Raw genomic sequence first — 15,683 nt, 5'->3', positions numbered from 1 at the left:
AAAAAAAAACATTTCGAAAACTTTCAAACTTGAAATAAAAGTTAAATTTTAATAAAAAAAAAGAAAAAAAAAATACTTCAATGAATTTCAAAATTTTACAAAACAAACTATTTATTAAAATTTTGTTGAAACAAAAAGTAAAAGTAGTAAAGGGAGGGTAAACAAATCACAAACCCCAAACAAATCACAAAGTTTTGGCCCTAAAAGGGCCAAAACTTTTGTTCTGAACCATATGAATGGCCCCTTTTTCACAAAGAACATTCTTACAAATATTTGACAAAATGGTTCCTTTATAACAAAAAATCATTTATTCGTAATATTTGAATGGCCCCTTATTTACATTAAAAAAATCGTTCTTTAGTATGACAACAGAACCTTCGAAAAACAGTCTTCGTCATTATAATTATTTACACTTTTTATCGAAGGAAAAAAAAAATTGAGTCTTTGTCTTCTTATTGAAACAGTGAAGAAACAATTGAAACAATAAGAAACTATTCACTCAAATAGAAATTTCCGAAATAGAATAGAATATCTGAAACTCAATAGAACTTACTGAAAATGGCTAAATTCACCTTATTGATACGTTCAAAGGGCTTTCCTGATAATTCTTAAGGTCTTTTTGTATTGGCTGCAGCTAGTCCAGGAGCTGCAGGGGGTCCTTTCTTGGTTGGGTCTCAATCTTCAACCATAAGGGTTGCCAGTATTACAGTGATATACCATTTATAGTTTAGCTTTATTCACAGCACAGGCATCTATTTGTTTCTTGGTATAACTTGTGATTTATATTTGTTAAAAATGTTAAGCAGTCACCGTCATGCTGTAACTAATTCAAAAAAACGATTTAATTATGAAGCAGCAGATAATGATACTCACAATCTCGGTATGTAGATTAAATATTTTCTTTTATATCATATTTTGTTATCTATATTTGTTCAGTATGCAGCCAGAAAAACATTTTTGGGAGTTACATAACTAAAAAAAAATAATTCTCCTTGTTAAAAAATATAAAATCTGCAAATTTTTACATGGCATTTTTCACTAAATTGGTTTGTGCATGTGCATACTAATCTTTTTCATCGTACACTTTAAATAGATAAATAGCAGTATATCTCCATTTTCATATATGCATATTCATGTATAATAAGCAGGCTATGCATTTTAATCAAAACTTTTGGAATCGGATTATTCGCATACATCACCTCGAAAAAGGGTTCATACATTTCAGGAACAACCTGAAAAACTGAGGGGATCAAAATTTAATCCTAAAAAAAGCTCAACAGGAATAAAATTTACGTTAAATACTTTAATTTTTTTAAAAGAATATTATGCAATTTTTTACTGCTACCGATTTTCTAAAATTGTTAATTTTATGAGAAGTGCGTAATATTCTTTTCTGGTGATTCAATCTTCTTAGATTATAAAAATATTTTTTTGAAGCTTTATGAAAATTGTTTATTGTAATATTTGATTAGGTTTTTAAAAAACAATTATATGAATTTCGATTAATTCTTTTTATCTTTGTTTTCTTTTTCAAGTCTTTTACTTGGTTTATAAAGGCTTTAGATTAAAAATTATTTAAATATTGGTAATTATTTAAATAGAAGAGTTCAATTTTGATTTAAATTAATGTCTGAGGGAAAGGCAAAACTTCGTTTAATACAAGGATAATATGTTGAAATAATATATGCATTTTGAATTGTAACTGATAATATTATATTCAGTTTTTTATGCTCTTAAGATTTTATTGTTTTTTTTTTTCATTCTGACGTTTTCTAAAGTGATACGCTGCCTGACAAAATTTTCGAAATTAAGTTTATTATTTAGAAGCCTCCTGTACTCTCTAATAATATTTTACTTTTGTATGTACTCGATTCACAGTTTATAGTAGTTTTTGTGCAAGGTGATAACAGTGGTTTAAGTCTTTAAATGCACATTTTACACCCTTTTTAAAACACGATATATCTTGTTGTTTTCAAAATAATAGTCTACAATTTTTCATGAGTGTTTAAAATTATAGCACACATAAATTTTTTTACGAAGACTAGAGCAGAAGTTTCTAAAAATTTACTTTTTTAACTTCATTGCTTACCTAACTCAGTCAGTAGTATATGCAATTTCTCATAAGATATTAGTTCAAAATATAGTTGATAGCTTTCTAAATTTGATCTGCAATAGATTTTTTTGGATTCATAATACTGAATAGCAGCACTTGAAAAGTGCCAAATTCGAATTTGCACAAAGTAGCCCCGAATGACGGTACATAAAAAAAATTGCTTTTATTTTACCTAAAAATGGTAATTACCTAAAAATAAACCATTAAAAAAATTTTTTTTTTCCTGCTAGATTTATAAGTTTTTACACATAATAAAACAGATAAACTAGTTTTTTAAAATTTCATATTGATATTTTAAAAAAAATAAAGATGAAAAAATGATTAAAAAAAGCTGATATTTTCTACAATTACTGGTGGATACTAATTATTTAAAAATAATTTAGCTAACGTGATACACAGACAAAAAGTAATAAGATGGTAAGTGAGTTTATTTTCCTCGGTATGCCCCGCATTGACTTTAAACTTATACATTTAATTGATAACCATCATCTTCAATTCAGTTAGTATCTGACGCTTTTTGTTCAATAAATGTATCAGAGCTCTGGTAACTTTTTTTATTCCTTCGTAGAAAACAAAAAGGGATTGAAAGTTGAATTATTTTTATCATTCATTTTTACGATTTATATAAAATATAAATCTTAGTAAGTTTAAATGCTTCATATCTTTGAAGACGTTAAAGTGCTATGGTTACTTTAACATCATCAACTTAGGAAAACTAGCAAATGTTAAATTATCAAGTGTTAAACAAGTATGATAACATACTTTGAAAGCATATAAAGCAATAGCAATAAGAGAGCATATAAAGCCTACATTTATACGCATTTTTATCTATTTATTGTTGCGACAGTCATTGAAATAGATGTAAATTACATTCCTGCTTTTAAAAACATTTATGGTATAAGTAGTTTACCATCTTGCACTAATGCTCAGCACAACGCTCGTTTTAAGCAAAATGTAAATAATTTAGTTTCTTATGCGAAATTAAAGAAAAGTGTTTACCATATACACGAAAAAAGAACACTTGATTTAGTTAATTAATAATTAAAATAAATTGTGGATTTAGCTCAGAGGAATGCAGGTATCAAACAAATAAATTCATAGTGATGGAACTATTTTAAGAGTTTTGAGACCTACAGAAAAGCAAGCATTTATGTTCGCAGCCCAGGTGTTCTCAATTGATTAGATAATAAGTCTGCATATAAACATTGCAGCTTTAAGTGCAATACCTAAGTAAAATCCAGCATTGAAAGGGTGGAAATTACAAGACATTCATAAAGAGCAAGATAACTTGAGTTATGATTTACAGCTGTCGAACTACAAATGCAGAATGAAGTTCAAAATTATTGATAGCAATGATATTGATAGCAAGTAACGAAATTCTGTTTCTCCTGTCTTGCCTTCATATGATGAATGGAATGAAATATCATCTGTCATTTATTTAGTTAACATGTAACACGTTCTTGAAACTCTTATCAGCTATAAAATTGGTAACTAGCACATGAGGGTGGTCCCCACGTAGCATTTGTAAAAGAAAAAAAAATAAGGCAGGGCCTTAAGCGATATGCAGGATTTCAGAATTGTTGTCAGTTTTCTATTTTTAGTTTGGTCACTGATAAGAATTTCGAAAAATCGTGTATGTGCAGTAACTCTTTATACGAACTAATTCATGTGTTTCGAACATTGTTTTACGCGTTCTTAAAAGTCTTATTAAAATCATATTTTAGTGTCGTATAGTTAAAACTATAGTGACCTCCTCCTAGCTAAAATTGTCTAGCAACTTAACTTACCAAAATATTTTTATCTAAAGAAGCATAATTATCCGGCTGAGTATCATTTGAACAATAAAACTGATTTGCAGTTTTATTTATACGATATTCAAAACCGTAAAATAATTGTTGAAAAATAAGAGCAAGTATAGAAAATAATTGTTACATGATTTGAAAAAACGTAAACCTATCGTAAGGTAAGCAAAACGGAATGGTGAAAGCAAAAATTTAAAACATCGTTTTTAAAAGAAACATCGTTTTTAAAACATTGTTCGATTTTTAAATACATATCCAAAAGTAGGCATCAGAGACGTGAAAACTAAGAATGGGGCTGTTTAACCTTTTACACGGAGCGAGATGATGGGGGGAATTCCGTTATGGAGTCTTATAGAAGAATCCAGACCAAATGTTTATAAACCTGTCTCTCCCGACAGAGCTCAGCTGTCAGAGGGGTGAAGACGGAGAGAAGCATGCTTCTAATCCTTTTTTATTTAATTTTCACAAATAAACTAATGATGGATATTTACTCTATTTTGTAGTAACTTTCGATACGTCTAAAAAATAAGGTCGCCATCCAGTCACAAAATGAGATTGCGGTATTTCAGATTTTCTATCAATTTTTTTCTCACAAAATAATTCCTATACAATTCTGCAATCAACAATGAAAAAAAAAAAACATTGAATAGTTTTTAAATTTTTAAAAAGTATCTTGATTTTTACGTAATTAACGCTAAAGGAAATTTTTAGCGTTATGGAGAAAATCACTTTTAATTTTAACTGCGATAAGATTAGATTTTAAAAAATCTAAAAACCGAGAAACGTTTAGTTTTAAATCATTTACTTGACACCACAAATCGCATCATTTTATTGGTTTAAAGTTGTCAAGAAGAATTCGTAGAAGCTCCACAAATTATCAAGCGCTACTTCTCCTAATATAATTAAGTAACCCCTTTAGTTTCTCCCGTTTTTGAAATGTATTGTGCTGTGTAATAAATAATACATCATCAAAAGTTTGTCAAGTACAAAGAAATATCACGATAAGAAATATGATTAGTGAGAAATGTAAAAATGGTGCTCAGCTGTATAAGGATAAATAAATAATGTAAGGATTTGCGTAATTTTTTTCTTCCTTAATAAACAGATAAAAATTTAATTATGTAGTTTTGTCTCAGATAAGCGAAATCGACCCTAATTTAGGAAACATAACTCGCCGTTATATTTCAATCAATTGTTTTCCTTGCGAATTTATTTGTTTTAGATTTATTATTAAAATTTAAATCATAAAGTTTAAAAAATCTAGTTAGTTTATATTGTAATTTGAAATACTTTATAGAACAATAAAAAAAAATCTTATTTAATAAGTGATCAAGTGGATACTATGCGTGCTTGTTTTTCTAATTTTTAACGCTTTTTTTTGTCATTAAAAATTAAGAAACTTAAAATTGTACATTGCACTTATTTTACTTTGTAATTAGTAAATATAATTAAAAACAAATAATGAAAATTCTGATCAATATTTTCCCCTATAAAAGCAAACCAAAGCAATCGTATTTAAGTAAATATTTTATTTTTTCTACTGTTTCAAACTGAAGGAAATTAAGAGAATTTCAAGATTCATTTTATTTTAATTACTAATGCCCGTAAGCAAGTAACACTGTGCTTACTCTATATAAATACACAGTTACACTAAAATATTTTTAATTAGTTTGTTTTATACAAAAAAAACTTGTTTATAATTTTATTGTACTATTGTTTATCAGTCAATTTTTGCCTTTAACCATAGATTAATTTTATATTTTATAATACGCTATATTAAATAGAAAACAATTAGATCGATTAAATTATCATTTAAATGTCCTAAAATAAAACTTTAATAGTGATAAAAAATTATATTTTGCCTGATAGATACTGATTAGTTCACGGTTATATATTGCTAAATGATGCATATATTTATAAATTCATTACCAGAATATTAGTCATAATAATCATATTTCTTTAAAATCAAAATAAAATTTAAAAAAATAATAATTAATATAACAATTTCATTAATAATTTCATCTCATTAAATAATAATTTCAACTCTTTAAAAGCAAAATTATATCGAAAATTTATGACACAACACTCTGACTGAGCATTTACTGTTTATCGAATTAATTGAAAAAATGTGAGAAAAAAAACAATTAAGTAAAGTAGGCGGACACGATAAATATCATATTTGAATTTAGTGCCTTAAAATCTATAAAAAATATGTTTAAAATATCAAGATTTTCGCACTTAGTGCAATTTAAATATCTGAGTAGCCGTGGCTCAGGAGATAGAGCATCTCCATTCAGTATTCACCTCCTAATAAGGTGATCCAAGCTCAAATATATCTTGTTATAATTTCTGCCCCGGCTCACACCGACCACACCACATTGTTGACACAAAATATTCTCAGTGGTAGACGGATCACGTGTTATAATCTCCAATCCGCCGGGCGAACCGTAGATGATTTTCGTAGTTTTCCTCTCCACGTAAGACAATTGCGTTTTAGTTCTATAAAAAAGTACTCCACAGAGGCCAATCAATTGCTTGATTCAGGAGCTTCAGTTATCTTTTTAGTTAGGTTCAAAACTATGCGGAAGTTCAATGCTGGTTATAAAATAAAATTCATGTATCGATTTGGGATAATGTTGCTGCAGTCTAGAACTTTTCTAGTTTTTTTTTAAATTACTGAATGTTATTGAGATTTAGCGCTGTTTTGCGATGCTCTGTCGGTAAAGAAAATAAAAAAGCAATAGTTGAAATGCCTTGTACTTGAAGCAATATACGATGATTTTAAACTACTACTATCTATATAATCTTGCCGTGGAGAATTATCTGGGCCTTAGAACAGAAAAAATACTTAAATGTTTTAAAAATTGTCAATTTTTTTTAAAAAAATCGCCAATTCGGTGACATTTTCCCACTTAGATGGAAATTATCAAAATCACTGTCTTATTCTCAGTTTTTGCAAATTTTTATAAGCCCAAGAATGGCAGCATTTGGAGTAAGTTTTTAAATTTTCAAGAATCAGACCACAAACGCTTTTCATTTTCACAAAACTGCTGCTTTTTTTCCCAGCGTTTGACGTTTTTATGCCATTTCATAATAAAGCGTAGACAGCGCTGGCTTTAGGTAGGCTAAACTTGACCTTACAGTCATGAATAATAGTTGCGAACTCACAGCAGTTATAAAAATAGCACATTATTCGCAACAACGCAGCCTTCGAAAAACAGCCTTAACTATTACTTAGTTACATACTTTTTTAATCCACACATTCTATTTTGTTATGAAATTAAATCTCAACACAAACATGCATTTGATTAATAAATAACTCAAATCTCTGCTTTTATTTTTCAGCGAAAAGAAAAGAAGAGGCAGATAGAGTTTTGAAGAAATTTCCAAACTCTATACCGGTAAGTGTTGCTACAATATTTTCAAATTGTTTTAACCCTCAACTGTCCAGAAGTATAAAACAACATAAAAATGCATCTGTGGACGTCCAACTGAACTGAATCTGTGACATAACGACTAATCCAGATTCGTGATCGTCAAAATGTAAAAGATAGTCACAGGTTGGAAAATATGACCACAAGTTTACCCTAGACAGCAGTCGAAAATTTGAGCTTTTTAATAATGTTATAATTTTTTTCTTGTATCGCCATAGCTCTTAAATTATTTAAAGGTGAATTAAAATATTTTTTGCACATAATTAGAAAAATTGACTTCAATAGTCATTTCTATGCATTTTTTTAATTGATCAATATTTCGTATTATTTAAATTAATAATGGTTGAAAAAATTTTTGATTTGAACGGCACACAAATTTTTATTTTATTTAAAACAATTTAAGAATAAACAAAAAACTCGAAATATTATACGAAATTTGATGAATAGCTCTTCTTGAAAAGAAAAAATAAAATAAAATATATAAATAAATAAAAATACGTTTATTTTTAGTCATGATTATTCATGAACTATTCGTCCAATTTCGTTATAATTTTGTATAACAGTATTTAAAATGAACTAAAAATTTTCAAACTTTGCGCTCTATAAAATTTTCGACTACTATTTAATGAAAGAATAAAAAATAACAAATATTTAAAAGTTGTCTTTTTTGTGCGAAATTATATTTAGAAAAGAAGTTTAATGATTTTACGTGATCGAATGATTAAGGTTTGAATCTTAAGATAATAATAAGAAAAGATATTGAGATGTTCCGTTTTTTATTTAGTACATGAGTTCGAAATTCTATACCTTTTTAACTTCCATTAGATTTCACAGAAATTTTTTTTCGTACTTCAGGGATAATTTCTATTGTATGTAAATTTATAATAAAATAATTAAAGACTATACAACGAATTCCAAAGCCTTTTTTATGCAATAGGGCGTCATTTGGTAAATGATTGTTTTAAAAAACTCTGTGCAACGGAAAATAAATTACTTGAAATCATGACTCCAAAAAAGTTCAGATTTGATTTGTGAACTAATAATCTATTTATAATTAAAATTATTTATTTAATATTTGTTAATACGCAAAATAAAATAAAATTGGTATTTTATAAATAAAAATGAAATAAGTTAATGATTAAAATAGAGGTTTAACTTTAAAAAGAAAATTCGTGAACAATAGTAAGAGCAATATGTACAAATTATATTTATTAACTGATTAATAATGAATATACATGCTTCTGTTTTACAGTGTGTATTTCGCAGTGTTCTGTTTCACACTTGGAGAAATCCTTTTGCTAAAAAATTCTACTATAAACAAAAAGCAATTTTTTGGCAAAGATTGTTAGATTTTACTAAAATCACTTTAAATTTGATTCCACAGAATTGAATCGCCATTATGGACTTCCTTTTTCCCGAAGGCTTTTGACACAAAAATTTAATCTTCTTTGCTGGATTCTTTTCATCTATTTTATTAATATGAACAGCTCAGATTAATTCTAGTACTTTTAATAATGTTGGGCTCTCATCAATTTTTTTTACACCGTTTGAGGACCTTTCTTACAGATATTGCTCCTTGGCGCTCATCAATTTTAGTTAGGTTCTGACTCACACATTGAGAAGATTTCAATGAAGGGATAAGAGATCGCAAAAAAATGCTTTTATTAATTAGAAAAATTAGATCTTAAAAAAATGTTTGTTGTCTGATGAGATATGATTTTAGATATCAAGGGTAATGTCAATTTTTATAATAAACAAAGATCTACTGTAATTAAAAATAAGTCAGGGAGCCAATTTTTAGACGACAAATTGCATCACAAGGTGTTTTATTCCCTGGCTTATACATTGTTTTGGAGTAATTTACAGTCAATCCCATATGATTTGAAAAGACCTATGAAGAGGAGAACAAAAAACATTCAAGATGTAAAATAATAAAATAATCTTCAATGATTTGCATATAATGTTTTTTCCGAATAAGCTTTGAAGATTCACCATGAAAGAAAAAAAGAATGCAAGTCAAGATTGGGTCGTGACCGGTAATGATGGGAATCTACGATTTAATTGATTTACGGATTTTATAATACACCAGACGTTTTAGAAAAGTCACCAATATTTTCTAATCAGCAGAATATTTTTTTGCTCTCTACAATCAGCGCATGTACCTGTAGTCAGATTCAGAATTATCCGAAGAATTACTCAATAAAGTAAAATTTGCTTTAAGTAATTTATTAACTTGGCTTAAATAAGATTATTTATAATAGGCCTTCCCTAAACCGGAATAACTGAGAATCATTTTGAATAAGTAATGCTAATTGGATATTGAATAATAAATCGCCCTTAAGATAGGTAGGCTCACTACAAGAATTCTGAAGAATGTCATTACAAACTAAACTGAACAAATTTATCTCATTAGAAAAATCTGAAGAAAGTTCAGTTTAATACTGGACTTTTCATTAAAGGTATATGGTTCAGTTTAATTAGCCTGAAAAGTATCCGGCTCATTAGAAAATTCTGTAATTCATTCGTCAGTTGAAAATGCCACCATGTTAAAAGCAAGCAATTGACATGGTGCATTTCAAAATTATGGCAGTTGTTCGCAAAGAGCTAAATTATTCTATTAGTTTTTCTTTACCTTTACGTTTTGTTTACCTTTTGGGACGCAAGTATACGTAAGTATTCCTTCCCAAAAGGTATACGCTTAGTGCCTAGAGCCTGATTTCACGAAAATTGTTTTCAAACATGTCTTTAGAAATGCGCAAAAAGTAATTTAGCTAGGTTGTTTTACTTTTTTTTTAATATTTCATTTATAGTTTTAAATTTTTCCAGGTAATATTTGAGAAATCCGGAACTGCTTGGAACCTCCCTGTGCTAGATCGACCGAAATGGATAGTATCTGAAGTCACGACTATAAGTCAACTTCAATCACTGGTTAGGTGAGTGAAGTGTAAATCTGTTTAGTAAAATATACACGTATTTATTTTGTTATACATATCATGAGAATATGAAGCTCAAAAAATGCACAACTGTTAATTACAACAAAATCATTGGTGAGGAGTATGAATAAACGCAATTAAAGTCCCTCGAATCCCTAACAAGGAATGTGTGGTAAAAAAAATCCCTTCTATCAACAAAATTTTGCAAAAGCCTGAAATCCCCAATGCTTTCTTCTAGAATTCAAATAGCTCTCCTGTTTCTTTCCCTCTTTCCGTAACATTACCTGTAGTGATAAGTTTGATTTCGATAGCGTTTTTTTTTTTAATCCATAAATTCTGTTTTTGCCCGGTTATCCGGAAAACATTTTTAACTTCATTGTTAAGTATTAGAGGAATATACAGAGGAAGTATTAGAGGTCTATAGCAAAATTCCCTTTTTTTTTCTCGAAAAACGATGTAATAATCTAATATTTTTATTCTATTAGCAAAATATATATATTTTAAATAATATATGTTGGTCGGGTCGTGGTAGCTCAGGAGACAGAGCACCCACCTCCCAATGAGGTGAACCGAGTTTGAATCCCAGTGATGGCTGGTCGATACGAATTACGCACCCGGCTCTCACCGACCACAGTGCTGACGTAAAATATCTTCGCAGGTTAACCGTGGGAGGTTTTTCTGTCCATGTAACGCAAATGCGGGTTAGTTCCATCAAAAAATCCTCCACGAAAACAAATTTCTCTCAATATTTGATCCAGGAGTTTCCTTGTCATCTGGATTGGGTTCAAATTAGCAAGGCAACCTAGTTGAACATTAGTAGTCGTAAACTTAAAACTTGGGTCGACTGTTCAACGTCGGTTTTAAAATAAAATATATGTTGGTTGTGGGGGAGGGTCTTGTTTATGTTACTGAACTTAATGAAATGATCATAATATCAGTGACAAGTTTATATAACATAATCCATTATTATGGCATAAAATTATTGACTCATGAAACTTTTTTCGCAGGTGTAGAATAAAACTACCACACTATGAAGGCCTCTATTTTATAATTGATAACGAATTGGTTGCTTTAGGCTTAACTTTAGCTGAAGTATATGAAAGATACAAGTCGGAAGATAATTTTCTTCATATTACTTATGCCAGCTGTGAAGCATTCGGCTAAATAACTGAAGTAAGTTTTTATTGAATGATTTTTTTTTTAATAGAAACATTTTCAATTATACCAGATTTAATAGAGAGAATTTCATTTTTAAATATTTAACTGTAATTGTAATGAAGAGTGTTTGAATATAATAAGTAATTCTTGTTTTAATTATAATTTTTTGTTCTTTCATTTTAGATAATGCTTTGAAGAATGCCACAAAACCACCTTATTATAATTTTCATTGTTAATGTTTCAACGTTTTCACTTTTTTATATTTTTGTAATGAGTATTAATGTAATAAAGATAAGTTAAATTTCACAAATTCATTCATTCAAAAATCATTCAATGGGGATGGAAAATGTTATAAATAAGCTGCAGTAGTTGTAATAAATAAAATTGTACTTAATTTTGTAACTTGAATTATAATCTGCTCTTGCTAATTTGTGTATTTAAGACTTCTCACTTGAACAAATGAAATTGGCTCTTAGTTCGGGAAAGACCGAGCACTAAATCAAAAGTTATTCAGGTTGTTTACTGTTCACTTATTTTGGTGGGTAATTAGAAAGTAAGTAGTTAGAAACTATAATCAGTCATGTGATTGCTGAGAGAAGAAATTATGTAAAATTTTTTTTTCTTTTCTTCTCGAAGTGTAGTTTTTTGAAAAAATTATTTATATACTAGCTGAATACCCGTTCTTCGCACGGAGTGAATAAAAAATAAGTAAAGAATCAATAACTCAGAGTAGTGAAACACTACGAAATCATGCTCATAACTGAAAAACATATACCGACACAATTAAAGAGCTTGATGGAAGAACCAGGTAAGTGACATTTTAGTGAAATTAATGAATCACTGCTTTTACCATTTTTAAAATCTAAACGTAACTAATGATATAAATTTTTAGTATGCAACATGATTTTTATTCCAAATTAGGCAATACAATTTTATTTTTGATTTAATTTGGTTTTTATTTCAAATTAGGAACAATAAAGCGAAGAATTATTCGTCACGCCTTCTACTAAATTAGTGATAAAATAGTTCAAATACAACTTTTTTTTTCATTCTGAAAATGTCACTTACCTGCTTCGTCCACTAAGTTTTTCAATTAATATAGCTGAAATAATTTCATTCTTTTAAAATTTAACATTATTTGTTTCCCTTTACAGTGGCTTTACTTTATTGAAGTAAGTAAAACTTGTTTTTTGTAGTTCATCCCATTAGAATAAAGATAAAATGCATTTAGCATCCCTTGGCATGATGCTATTACTCGAGGCAAAACCATAAGTCAAAATGTACCACTATCAAATAATTTTCTTCGGTACATGTCCCTGTCGAGGGGTCGTAAAACACTTATTTTTAAAATATCGGTATTTAAACTGCCTAGTATTGGTCCTGTTTTAATTATTACCAAATATATCATTATAATATTTTATACCTATATTAGCATATTTGGTACTTTGGCATTAGCATATTACATAACCCTTCAACATTTCAGTTTTGTGAAAAAGATATTTGTCAGTGACAGCCAAAACTAAAGGCGAAATTTTTTTTTCTAAAAAAATTGTATTCTTATTAGAACTTGATAAGGATTTTGGAACATGGCCATTTCTCTATCTAACCTTTAATTTACTATTAAAATATTTAGTAAATGCAAATCTTAAAATATTCGTATTAATCTCTATGATTCAAAAGAAAAAAAAACATTTTTTTTTTTGCAAATAATGTTTTAAATATTTGCCAGTATCTGTTATATTGTTGTAGTTATGGTTAATTTAAGTCGCACTAGAGCTGCACGATGGGCGCGACGGTCTGGGAAACACCCCTGAGGATGATCCGAAGACATGCCATCACAATTTTGATCCTCTGCAGAGGGGATGGCACCCCCGCTTCGGTAGTCTGACGACCTGCACGCGAAGTCGAGCTCTTTACGGTAAAACAGTTTAACGAGGACCAATGCCACACACCCTCGGTCCCCACGCAGACTGATCCAAGTGGTCACCCACCCGCACACTGACCGTAGCCAGTGATGCTTGACTTCGGTGACCTGCTGAGAACCGTGTCTTAACGATCAGTCCACTGTGGGACGATCTGTTATATAAAGAACAGTCTTAATATTCGTAATTTCCTTGAAATTTTTATGTTTGATAATAAATCTTGAATTTCAATCCTTAAAAAAATTTATATACGCTCCAGAAATCGGTAGCTTATAATTAATTAAACTGAAAACAAAAACTAAATTACTTTGATTTAAAAATACTATTGTTTATTACGCGAGCTTCGGTTGCAAAGGAAATATTAAGATTAATTTATGATGAGTATGCATACTTTCAGATCAAACTATAAAAAATACTCACTATAAGTTATAATTATTGCAACTTAAGAAAAAGTAATCTTTATAATTTTTTGAATAAATGATAAGGTACTTCGAACTATTAAAATGCTATCTTGCTATAAATATCTTACGGCAAATTCATAACTTTAAAGGTCTTACTGCCAATTTAAATTACTTTTGAAATGTCTTACCGCAAATTCATTGTTATAAATGTCTTACTGCAAATTTATTGCTTTAAATTCCTTACTGTAAATTCTCCTTTTTAAAATTTAACCTTTTAACAAACTCTATTGCGATTTCCAGTGAAGTAAATTTTTCCTAACTTAAAATAAAACTAACTTAGTTAGAACTTTACTAAAATAACACTTGTTTAAGTGAGGAAATTGCTTGTTTTGGTTTATGTTTTGGCTTAATAACCTGTGTTTATAGTATTCTACAATACTTATTCCAATTTGGGTTTACGATTACTAATGCTCAACTGTGTTGCGTCTAATTTTGAACCCAATTCAGAAGGTAAGGGAACTTCTGGATTCAGTATTGGGAGAAATTTGCCTTCGTGGAGGACTTTTTCATGGAACTAACCCACATTTGTGTGGAGAGGAAAACCTCCAGTGGTAAGTCTGACGACAAGGGGACTCTAACCCGTGATCCGTCTACCACTGAGAATATTTTAAGTCAGTACTGTGGTAGAGACAAGCGGGGTGCGGAATTCGCATCGATCAGCCATCGCTGAGATTCGAACCGGTTCACCTCATTGGAAGGCGAACGCTCTATCCCCTGAGTCGCCACGGCTCACGAAATAATGATTGTCACTTATTCGAGAAGATAAATTCTATCAAAATTAAAGATGTATTTTGTCAATCCTTTTTTTACTACAAAAAAAAGAAAAAAAAGAACAGAAAGCTCGTAGTGAATAAAGTATCTAACTTTTTGAATAATTACTTTATCATGGGCAATACAGAGGTGGATCAATGTGGCCATAACAGCACAAAAAGGACCGATAGATCAGAGACATAACTTAGACACATGCCCAACGCGGTATTGGAAAAATGTCGCCATGTGCACTGTGCAAAATGAAAAATGGACCATCCTGAATAACGTTTGATCTAATATTCAAATTTTCACTTTTTTTGACTCAATCTTAATGATTCGACGGATTGACATCAAATATGCTAACTAATTTGTGCAGACAATATTTTAAGTTACGAAATCAGACAAAAAATATATATATATTTACTCTGAATAAACATACCTTTTCTTTGACTGATTCAGTTTTGAAAAATATGGTTCTAATAGTTTGATCAGGAGAGTGGTCCAAAGTTTGAAACCATTAATATTAATTTTACTTTTTGCATGTTTCGAGGAGTTAAGCAAATTGAAAAATTTCTGCACACACTTGTAAAATTCTTTTATTCATGCAAAAAATAACTTTTAATAAATATTTATCATTTTTTATTATTTTATTTAATAATGGACAAATATATTTTGAATTGTAAGGTATACAATTCTTTATATCAATTTAAATAATATAATTTTACATGGCAAAATACAAGACTTGAGTGAAAAAAGGTAGAATAGATCCTGAATATTCAAGTTTTTAAAATACGATTTTTGTGAAATTTGATTTGACAGAATTATAAATTATAATTATAGATGTGACAATTATAGATGTGTAAAATTATAGATGTGACCATCGATTATAGTCACATTTTGTATTTTACTATGGAAAATTATATTTTTTACAATGATGTAAAAAATTTTACACCTTATGCCCGTTTTGGTGTAAGTTTTAAGAGGCCCAAAATAAGAAATGTGCATTTAAGGGACAAATTTATTTAGACAAAAGTATTAATTTAAATTTAAATAAAAAATTAACGTAAGTGAGATACTTAAAAGTGTTACGTCACTCTCATAAGATGACGT

At 29.0% G+C, this 15,683-nt stretch overlaps 1 protein-coding gene across 3 annotated transcripts; it reads left to right on the top strand.

The window, feature by feature from the left end:
- Positions 1-782: 782 nt before the first annotated feature.
- On the top strand, positions 783-11,750 carry LOC107445675 (uncharacterized). Of its 3 annotated transcripts, none has more exons than XM_016060130.4 (5): positions 783-880; positions 7,261-7,316; positions 10,176-10,282; positions 11,290-11,455; positions 11,624-11,750. In XM_016060130.4, the coding sequence occupies exons 1-4, from the start codon at positions 796-798 to the stop codon at positions 11,444-11,446; spliced, it is 405 nt and encodes a 134-aa protein (XP_015915616.2). In that variant the 5' UTR covers positions 783-795; the 3' UTR covers positions 11,447-11,455; positions 11,624-11,750. The 3 variants fall into 3 exon arrangements, 1 of the variants encoding a protein (XP_015915616.2); XR_011636424.1 differs by lacking the exon at positions 783-880 and adding an exon at positions 3,730-3,746; XR_011636423.1 differs by lacking the exon at positions 783-880 and adding an exon at positions 6,375-6,392.
- The last annotated feature ends 3,933 nt before the right edge of the window (positions 11,751-15,683 follow it).

This window comes from Parasteatoda tepidariorum, chromosome 3 (assembly GCF_043381705.1).
Source record: "Parasteatoda tepidariorum isolate YZ-2023 chromosome 3, CAS_Ptep_4.0, whole genome shotgun sequence".
In the NCBI taxonomy this organism is placed as follows: Eukaryota; Metazoa; Arthropoda; class Arachnida; order Araneae; family Theridiidae; genus Parasteatoda; species Parasteatoda tepidariorum.
This window is presented reverse-complemented; position numbering and strand designations above follow the sequence as displayed.